Here is an 11,026-nt window from a genome sequence, read left to right on the forward strand (position 1 = left end):
TACGTACATTACATAATAACCTACATTTGATTTGATATTTAACAACTCTTTCAGAGCTTATGCTTACCACGCAGCTCTTTAAATTAAGCTGTTGCAAATTATCTTCATGATTGAAGTGCTGTTAAGTAATATTAAGTTAGTGCTCCTTTGTACCACAGTGAAAGTCGTGGAGAGAATTTTTGACCTTGGGTGAAAAAGATACAGAAGCTGCTGGATCCACAGGATGGACATCATGGCCGAGGTGTTTGACATGCAATGACTGAAAACCTCCTGAATGAGGATGATTGTAAACGTAGATTACACAAGTCCTACACCTTTTTAACTCCACTGCAATGTTCATTTACAACACATGGACATTCTGTATTATGGTTACGTTTTTCAGTACTCATCATTACAGATAAAACAAAAAAAAATACATAAATAAAAAACCTGGACTTTATTTGTAACTGAAGATGTATCACTTTTCATCCGAGGCTCTTTCTCAATTTAATGAAACGAGGAGTGTGATTCAAGTTATAAAGCTGTGGTGTGCCGTCAGCTTGTATTATGGAGACTGACACATGCAGATCAATCTCCAGCAAGCTTACAGAACACCACAGCTTTATAACTTTAATCCCATATTCCTTTTTTCATTGAATTGTGAGTGCTCCTCGGATGATTAGCGAAACGTCTTCAGTTTTAAAAAAAGTCCTGTGGTTTTGTTTTTATATTTTTTGGGGGGGATTTGCCGTGTCAAGGATAACTGAGAATCTTCAGCAGCATTGTTACAGGTAAAAAACAATTACTTCACTTATCTACACTATTGACTTAAAAAAACACTGTAAGCACTTCACTTTTGATGATCAGATGGAAGCTCAAGACTTGAAAATGTTTATTAGAAATAAAGACCTGTACAAAAAAAACAATTATACACTAATTATATATGCAACCTTAACAAGCTACATGTTTGGCTATTTGTGGGCTTACCTTGCAGGATCTACATTTCTATAGATCAACTATGATCTACTCTAAATATTTTTAAACATGTCTGTTTGCCATGGAACGAGCAATGGATTCCAGCACCCCAAGGAGTGCCTGATTGAAAGCAGCACTCTGTTCAGCCTCCTGCCTTCGCTGTGCTGCTTCCTCTCTGCGAACATCTGCTTCCTCTCTCCTCAAGGCCATCTCCTCCCTCCTAATTGCCTTCTCCTGCTTCCTCGCTGCTGCAGCTTGGCGTTGCCTCTCCGCAGCTTCTTCTTGCCTTGCTTTTTTGACATCCTCACAAATAAAATGGAAGTGTTCCTCTCTCTGCTTCCGGTTCATCTCCTCTTGTTCTGTATGTGCAGAAACAAAGCTCTCTGCTGCACTTGTTGATCTGCGCTTTCTATTGCCTAGGAATAACACACAAGAAAATGGCTGTTAGATGATGAAGTACAGGTAGAGTTTTTAAATAAATTATTTACATTAAAGTTCCTGCTAATTTCAAAAGGTGTTTGTTCACAAGATCAGAAATGATTCTGTTCATAAAGCAGTCTAGTACTTTAATGATAGTAAGCAGGTGGGCATCAATAAACTACATGTAGTCATTTACAACGGTTTGTGCTAATTTAGAAAAAGAACAGAGCATCGTTAATCTGAACAAAAATCACTACACCCTGTATAATTTCAATAATAAACTTCATAAATGAAAGTTTAAGTAATAAATGAATAATTAAATTTAACATTTATACATTACAACTGAATAAACAAGTAGTTTGAATACATGCAAGGTGTTTTACAACAAAAACAAAACAACATTCATATCAACATGATCAATGTGATGTTAAACACGATTGTTGCTTCTTCTTACCTAGTAACGGGTGCTGTTTGGTGCCGCTCTGCTGCGTGTTGCCCGGTGGCGTGCATGTGCCCGGTGGCGTAGATGTACTCGGAGCTGGTGTGGTCGGGAAGGGTCAGAAGCGGGGAGGATTGGACAGTCAAAAGCAGAATCTGGCAAACCTTAATCTTCAGTGGGACTTTCTGCATCAAAATAAGAGTGGAAAAACAGCAACAGAGTACAGTTAGCAATGATGCTAACTAATGACGACGTAACCGCATCAGCCTCGTTTGTTCAGAGTACTTTCAGAAAACGCAAAGAAACGGTTGCATGAGGAAAAGGAAATATGCTTAAAGTAAATAAAATACACTCACCATCAACTATTAGTTTTTTAAGCTTTCCTCTTTGCTTTGGTGTGCGATGGAAGCCCTGCACCGCCATCTGCGCAGACACCTCTTGAAAAATCTTTTCATTTCGTTTCGTTCCATCTAGCTCGCTCTGAACTTCTTCGTCGGCCAGCAAACAGAGAAATGCCTGAACTTCAGCATTCGACCACGGTTGTGCCATGATTATTTGTTTTACCTTATAAAATATTCCAAAATAAGCTCCTCCGATTTCTTGTTGTCTGTTATGTGGGTGAAAAAGAAAATGATGGATTTTGATTTCCGGTGGAAGACTGAATCTCTGCCCTCCACCAGTGAATACGCCCCCTGACCAATCAGTGACCTACAGTGCGCTGATGTCACAACTAGACCCTACAAGAACCAGACCTGGGACCTCAGAGAATTAGGTCCCAAAAATGGGGTGGGTTCCACCATTAAAGGCATTGTTGAAAAAACACGCAATCGGCCACAACTAGTTACATAGGAGTACCAAAAAGCCCCGTGGATAAGGGGCTTAAGTGGCTCCGCTCAACGGCCAGACCCAAAGGTGCTGGCCTATATCTGGGTGGCTCCTGATCGCTCCTCCTGCCTGGAGGAGAGCATCGTCCCTCCACGGCAGTTTCCACGGATGACCCGATAACAGACGTTGCAGGATTGGAAACCATGGGGCGCTCACATGCTCGGGGGCTATCAGAATGGCAGACAGTTCGTCCTCCTGAACTCGGCTCAGAAGGGACTGAGGGAAAAGCGTAAAGGAGCATTTTAGGCCACAGGCTGTAGGCAAACGCGTCCATTCCTAACAGAGGATCGTCCCATGGGCTCAGTGAGAGCAATAGTTGGCAGTGGGCGTTCTCCCGCGTGGCAAATACGTCCACTTCTGCCCTGCCAAATTTCTTCCAGATCTGAGAAATCAGCTCGGGATGGAGACTCCAGTCCCTGTGGCGCGGACCGCCCCTGGACATTATTTCCGCTCCCCTGTTCAGAACGCCGGGGATGCACACTGCTCTGATGGAGAGCAAGTTTTCGTGTGCCCAACACGGCAGCTGTCTCGCAATGTGTAACATTTGGGCTGAGTGCACGACCCCTGCCGGTTTATGTAAGCTGCAGTCACCTTGTTATCTGTGTGGATTAGAACATGTTGATTCTGCAGCAAGGGAGCAAAATGTTGAATCACATTCAAAACCGTGCTACATTCCAAAACATTTATCTGAGCTGATGTGTGAACTGGCCACAGAGCCCCCACCGCTTGTGACAGGCACGTTCCTCCCCAACCTGACAGAGTCAGTCTGTGAAAACTTGAGACATGTGACGTAGGTCTAATGACGGAAACCCCCTCCGACAGCGTGAGAGGATTTACCCAATGTTTCAGGTCAGTTCCCACAGAGGGGTGCACAGAAATCCTCCGCCTCTTCTGCCTTACAGGGTCTATGCACAGACGAGCGAACCATCTCTGGAGACGTCTCACGTGAAGTAGGCCCAGCGGGACCACTGTGTGAGCTGACGACATTGTTCCCAGCAGTTTCATGATGGAAATGGCTGTTACTACTCTGCCGGGGTTTTTTTTTATTTATTTTTTTTACCCTTTATTTATACAGGAAGTCTCATTGAGCCATGAGAACTCATTTTCAAGAGAGACCTGTTTATGGAGCAGATGGTGGGGGTTAAGGGCCTTGCTCAGGGACCCAGAGTGGGGCGAAGGAGGGTGGAGGGAGGTGTGGGTGTTTCACCTTTTCCACCCACATTTTGATGTTGACAGTAACGGGAGGTGAACCTGCGACATTCCGATCACAAGCCCATCTTCTAACCTCTGCGCCACCACTCCCCACGTGGCGAAGCTGGTTTTTTAGAGTTTCGGCTCTCGTTTGTGATAAACGGGCCCTCATAGTGACCGAGTTTAGCTCCACTCCCAGATAAACGATCATCTGGGCTGGGAGAATCAAGCTCTTCTCCCAGTTTATGGCGAAGCCCAGATTTAACAGGTGAGCCGTCAGCGCTTTGGTTTGCGCCGCTGCTTCCTGGCTGGATCGGGTCAACAACAGCAGATCATCCAGGTAAAACAGAATTCTCATCCCTGCTTTGTGTAGCGGCTGCAGAACCATCTCCGCACATTTTGAAAACGTGCGTGGTGCGAGGGAGTAACCGAACGGAAGCCTGTTGTATTGGTACCGAGTCCCTTAGAAGGAGAAGTGCAGGAACTTTCTGTGCTTTGGAATGATTGGAATGTGAAAATAAGCGTCTTTGAGATTGATGAAGGTAAACCAGTCGTTCTGGTGAATATTGTCCAACAGCTGTCTGGCTGTCAACATGTGAAACTGTCGTTCCAAAATTGACTTGTTGAAAATGGATAAATCTAAGATGGGTCTCATCCCACCGGTCCGTTTCGGAACCAGGAAGTAATGCGAGTAAAACCCTGTGTTTTCCTCTCCGTTGGGAACCCTGGAAATTACATTTTTTACCAGTAGTTCCTGAACTTCTGCATGAAGGGATGAGATCTGTTCTGAAGATGACAGAACCGTCTCTAAAATACCTCTGAACGGTGGGGGTTGAGCTGCAAACAGCAGCGTGTAACCCTTGCTTATAAGACGGTTCATCCAGCTGTTCAGGGAGCACGCTTGCTGCCACTCTGTGTTGTGTCATGTCTTTTACGGACGTTAGCCAAGTCAAAGCCTCTGTGCTGCTGCCGGGCTGCGGGTTCACATCAGAACTGATGTGAGCTGACATGCGCTGAGGGGAGGCGTGCACGCCCTCAGCCATGCGACATCACTTGGGCGAGGGCTGCTGCCGCCACAGGGACACGCGTTTGACTCCGCTGCGGTCAGAAGGGGTAGAACACACCCTGGGCTGAGAGCGAGATTTTCTCCTGGACTCGGTCTGCCGAAAACATTCATTTTTGTTGCTGTGTCCAGCGGGCATTGTGTGTGTTTTCTCGAGCTGCGGTGACTTTTTAAAAACTTGTTTTGAGGACACCGGCTCGTTTTGTGTGGAGGATGTGTGCAGAGAAGCCGCTGTGAGATCATTCGAACTGACAGTCAGGCTGAAATCAGACACTTTATTCTTTGAATGATGTTTTCTTTTATTTTAAAACTCGTGTCATCATTACATGCATACACATCCTCCGCAAGGAGTCATTTCTTAAATCTTCTCCCCCGTAAGCCCTACGGCTGGTTGTTCCAGGGCGGCACCTGTTGGCGATATCTGGGGAGACGCTGAACCGCTAGTTGCCGGGATGAGAAGGGCTGTTCTCTGGCGGGAGGGGCCGGCGGAGGAGTGGGGTGAGAGGACGCTGCTGCAACTGTGGAGCGTCTCTACTGCTGTCACTGGCCACGGCGATCCCTCCAGCGGACGGGGGAGAGGAGTGCGGCTTCATCAGGTGGCGCACAGTCTCTGACACCTCCTCCGATTTCTACTATTTTTCCAGCATGGCCTTGAAATTGGTTCTGAACAGCTCGTCCGTCATGATGGGGCCCTCCAGCAGGTCTTTCTGCAGCTTCTCAGGCAGGGAGGGGGAGAGTCGGGGCCAGGTGGACCGCTGGATCATTCTTATCCAGGCGGCGATGCGAGACAGGCAGACAGCAGAGGAGGCGCACAGTTTGAGGATGACGTCAGATGCCTTGCAGAGTGAGCTCTTTGTCTCTTCAGGTAGGTTTGATTCCTCCAGTGTCTTTGAGATGCTGTAGGCCAGCAGCGCAACACTGTTGTTCGCTGCGGCCTCCTGGAACACACACTGGTGAGCTCGGTTGGAGAGTGACGTCACCGTCTGATAGTAATTCCCAGACGGAACTGGACGCTGGTCCAACCTGGACACTTTTGCTCCGAGAGTTCCCGCTAGGCTTGGCTCCGGGGGGGTACCGAGGAGAAATTCTGCTCAGTAAACCCCTCCACTCTGGTGATAGGTGCAAAGGTGGAGACGGGCGCTCTCAATTTACTAGGTCCAGCTGCAGCCTCGTTCCAGTAGGACCTCACTGCTGGGAAACGAGGCCAGATGGGGTCAGGGCGGCGGGCCGGGGTGGAGCCAAATCTTCCCGCTAGATCATCCGATCTGGGTGGGGGGAGGAGAAGGATGTAAAGTCCCTTCGTGTCAGCCGCCTCCTGGATTATGTCGGGCAGCTCCGAGAGGAGGGCACCAACGGCTGGGAGCAGTGTGGTCACTGAAGCGGAAAGGCCCGGGAGGGGTGAGCATCCGCTCGGCCTCTCCCGTTCCAACACTACGCTCTCTGGGAGGGAATGAGCAGCGGGGCTGCTGCTGACGTCGCCTGTCCCGGAAGAACTATCCGATTCGCTCCGAGACCGGCGTAAAAAAAAAATCAATGGCGTCGTCCAGCAAACAGTCCCCCGCCATGGAAAGACACTCCTCAATGTTAGCCTTAAACAAGGCTGCTCGCCTCTGCCTCTCCTCAGGGGGGAGAAGGTCACAGAGGCGGCAGGAGGAGGCAAGGTCGGCATGGCGGAGACCTACGCATCCTTCGCAGGTGTCGTGCCGGTCGAAGCTCAGCATGTAGCCGGTCTTGCAGGACGGGCACAGGCGGATGGTGTTGGTGCTGGACATCGCATTGTTGGAAGATCAGTGCTAGTTGCTTGCTGCAGAAAAATGGGAGCCGATTACCCGCTCTCAACGTAATTTATACGGACCGGGTGGGGCCCACATGACAGGTGGGCGTGGACGAAATTTTTCAGTGCAACGCTTTGCGTGATGGGATAAAACCCACATGCGACAGACTTAAAGGGCTAAGCCTATATGAAATAGAACAACAACGTTCTGTAACTTGTCTGAATTAAAAAAATAATAAAAATTTAAATAAGAAAACAAGCAACAATTAGCTGGGTTATGAATCAACTAAAATCTGGTTTCACAGGCTTCAAACAATTCAGAATCAGCTGTTAAAACTGAAACTGGTGCCTGTCTTAAAAACACTTTAATTATGGCACAAATTAAGGATAAACATTTCAGGATGTTAGTAAAGGTATTATTTCCTGTCCAAAGTTATCACCCCATATGCTAAAGCTTTAGTTTGAGTTATTTTTTGTGTTAGTAAACAAACTTGAAACAAAGTGGAGACACTCCTAGGGACACGTTAAATTCTGACCTTCAGCTGTTTGGCAAAATTCATGTGGTTGTCAAAAACAAGAACATTAGCGATGAGACTCTCTTTGGCCTTAGAGAAGGAGGTTGGACCTTCAGTGACACCTGGCTCAACGATTATTTCAAGCAGAGGGTGGGGACACCTGGTCCCATCCCACACCTGGGAGGAAGAAGAGGAAAAAAAAGAAAAATAAGATACAGTACTGTAAATTAGAAAGTTCCTAGAGAAACTTTGATGGGGGCTGCCAGGCTGCTGCCCTTTTAAATGTTTTATTTGATAGGAAAAGGTGTTTGGATTTGCTATCAGCTACCATTATGCCAAATTTCAGCTGAATAGCTCTAAAAATGTCAGAGTTATGGTATTTTTTTCTCGTTTAGCCAAGGCGGCCATTTTGGATTTTTGATTTGGATTAGGTATGTGGTAGAGAACGTTCTCAGCTACAACCTCACCAAATTTCAGCTCTCAATGTGTAATAATGGCTAAATCCATTTGAAAGTAGAGTTGTCGGCCATCTTGGATTTTTGATTTTGATACAGCATTTGATAGGAAACATTCTCAGCTATCACCACACCAAGTTTCAGCTCTATATAACTAAAATTGACCAATTTATAGTATTTTTCCTTTTTTGCTTTGTCGGCCATCTTGGATTTTTATCTTTCAATCAGAATCTATTAGGGATCATTCTCCGCTACCAATATGTCAAATTTCAGCTCAATATCTCTTAAAATGGCCGAGTTATCATATTTTACCTCTTTTAGCTAAGGCAGCGCTCTTGGATAATTGGTTTTCATAAGGAATGTATTACAACTCGCTCTCAGCTACAATCATACTTAATTTCAGTTCAATATGTCAAAGAATGAACGAGTTATAGTCAATTTTTTGTTTGCTGAGGTAGCTATGGCAGCCATCTTGACTCAAAATGGCTCCAAACATTAATCAGCTCTAGAGATATGTCTGATGATTACTTTCTGCGAGTTTGAGACAAATCCAACAATGAGTTTCTGTTTTGTAGTTCAATATCTCCAAGAATGACTGAGTTATAGTCAATGTTGAATCAAAATGGCTCCCCACATTACTCAGTTTCTTTGAAAAGTTTTCTCCCATTCATTTCCTATTGGAAAACTGGCCTTTTTGTTAGCATTAACGGAGACGGAATAATAAAGAAAGAAAGAAACCCTTATTGGGTGTCTTATAATAGGTGGCTTCATGCGTTTGCATGGGAGGGCTCTCCTACGCATTGCAATGGCAGCCCCCAATTAGCAGAATGCATTTGTGTGCCACCTGCATATCATACATGCATTCAACCTTTATTTAGACAGGTTAATCCCATTGAGCCGCGGGGACTCATTTACAAGAGAGACCTGATTTCAACAAAGAATGATGACAACAATGGACAACAGCGACAACAATAAACAGTTATAAAAAGTCATACAATTTTTTTTTTTTTAACAAATAGGATGGCTAAAAAAAACAGTAAAAAGAAAAGTAACAAAAAACAGCTAGATTCTAAGGTGAATGTAGAAAACTAAAAACAGGAACATGTCTGTATTGGTCCCTGCCAGGAGTCCAACAGATTCTTAAAGTCAGTCACTTAGAGAGGTCAAAGGTCGAGAGCTTCAGATCTTTTTACAAGATATTTCAGGAAACAGGAGCGGAGTAGGAGAAGTCCTTTTGCCTAGTTCAGTTCACACTGAGGGAACACTGCAGGTAATAATGTCCTGAGAGTGCACGCTGTAGCTGCACTCACGCAGAGACATGAAAGAGGAGATGTATGAAGGCAGCAGACCAAGAAATGATTTAAAGATGAAAATGTACCAGTGGGAGTCTGCGTGAAGTTAATGATATCCAGTTAACCAGTGAATACAGGGTGCAGTGGTGGGTACGATAATCACAGCCAGTTATGAATCTTAGTGTACCATGATAGACAGCATCCAACATCTGCAGCATCCAACATCTGCAGGGTTCTTGTACGAGCGTTCATGTAAATATTGTCACCATAATCAATGGAGAGAAGGAAAGTCACAGATACAAGGCGTTTCCTAGCATTCAGGGTTAGACAGGATATGTTTCTTTACCAAGTTTTCCACATGGAGCTTAAAAGAGAGATGCGAGTCGACCAAGATACCCAAATATTTATAGGAATCAACAAACTCAATGGGGACATCAGTTGAGGATGAGATCAGAGGAAGAACTGCTGGGACCAACTTCCTATTTGAAAAAAGCATCCCTTTGGTTTTGTCGGCATTTAGGACAAGTTTGAGGTGGAAAAAATCTGTCTGGATGTTGTTGAATGCAGATTTCAAAAGCTGGAAAGCCTTATCAACAGTTTTAGCTCGACAATAAACAACAGTGTCATCAGCATAGAAATGTATGGATGCATCAGGGATGTTTTTACCTACATTATGTATGTAGATTGTAAAGAGGGTGGGTCCTAAGACTGAGCCTTGTGGTACACCATTGTTGACTGTTAAATAACTGGAGGAAGTACCATTATGTTGAACACATTGCCTCCAATCTGAGAGATAGAGAACCAACCAATGGTGTGATCTGAGAAATTGATTTCTGAGAGCTTATGACACAAGATGTTATGATCCACAGTGTCAAAAGCTTTAGACAGGCCTAAGAAAGGTGCGGCATAATAATTCTTAGCATCCAGTGCTTCAACGACGTCATTAAGAACCTTCAGTGAAGCAGTCGTCGTGCTGTTATTTCCTGAAACCAGATTGATGAGGAGGTAAGCTGTTAAAGGAGTCCAGGTCATTTTTGATTTGAGAGTTTATCAGTTTTTCTAGAACCTTGGCTAAAATGCAGAGTTTAGAGATTGGTCGATAGTTGTTCAGTGAGGTGGGGTCATCTCCCTTCAGCAAAGAAGAACAAAGGCTGTTTTCCAAGTGTCTGGATGGAGTTTTGTTTTATGGAGAGATTGAAGATGTGGGTCACAGGGACTGTGATGATATGAGCAGCCAGCCTTAAGAAATAAGGTGGAAGTTCATCTGGACCTGCAGATTTTTTAGGATCAAGATCTTTTAACAGTTTATTAACCTCACTGACTGAGAACGGAGAAAAAGAGAAGGTGTGATTAACTGAGGATGGACTTGTAAGAAAGATTTGATTTGTACAAGTTTGATTATTAAGTGAAGTGGCTGATTTTCCATTAGTAACTGTGTCAAATAAAGAACTAGAAGCAACAAAATGTTTGTTGAAACAGTTCAGGATCTCGTGCTGATTTGACACAGGAACAGAGTTAACGAGAAGTTGTGATGGGAGGTCAGATGATTGGAGGCTGCCTGAAAGAGATTTGATGGTTTTCCAGAAGCTGTAAGGGTCATTTAGATTTTTGGAGGTCTGAGATAAGAAATAGTTGCGTTTTGCTGCTTTGACAACAGTTGTGCATTTATTCCTCATCTGTCGAAAACTCAACCAATCAGTGTCTGAGTCAGATTTTCTTGCTGTGGCCCAAAACCGTTCACAAAAATGTTTCAGATCCCTTTTTTGATTAATCTAGGCTTAGAAGGTGGAAGTTAAATATCTCTTTGTTTCATATATACATACATATATATTGTAAGGGTCCCACTGCCTGCAGCCTGCCTTGCTGATGGCCGCTGATTACCAACACCTGGCGGCCATCAGTCTGATGAGCCTCTCCATCTACTTAAGGATGCAGTCCGGTGTGATTAAACGCTGGACCATATCACCTCTCATGGTATAGTAATGTTGAGCTAGAAATGTCTAGGTGAAAAGAATTTGTTCACCTTTTGCTCTTTTTT

The 11,026-nt window shown here is 44.7% G+C and overlaps 1 protein-coding gene across 1 annotated transcript in view; it reads right to left on the reverse strand.

The window, feature by feature from the left end:
* The window catches only part of pot1 (protection of telomeres 1 homolog), a 213,094-nt gene that overhangs the window by 60,195 nt on the left and 141,873 nt on the right, over nt 1-11,026 (reverse strand). Inside the window, exon 8 of the mRNA XM_037683052.1 lies at nt 7,263-7,418. Within this exon, the coding sequence (XP_037538980.1) occupies nt 7,263-7,418 (156 nt within the window). The remainder of the gene's footprint in view (nt 1-7,262; nt 7,419-11,026) is intronic.

The sequence above is a fragment of the Nematolebias whitei genome, chromosome 10 (assembly GCF_014905685.2).
Source record: "Nematolebias whitei isolate Nwh7 chromosome 10, NemWhi1, whole genome shotgun sequence".
NCBI classification, from domain to species: domain Eukaryota; kingdom Metazoa; phylum Chordata; class Actinopteri; order Cyprinodontiformes; family Rivulidae; genus Nematolebias; species Nematolebias whitei.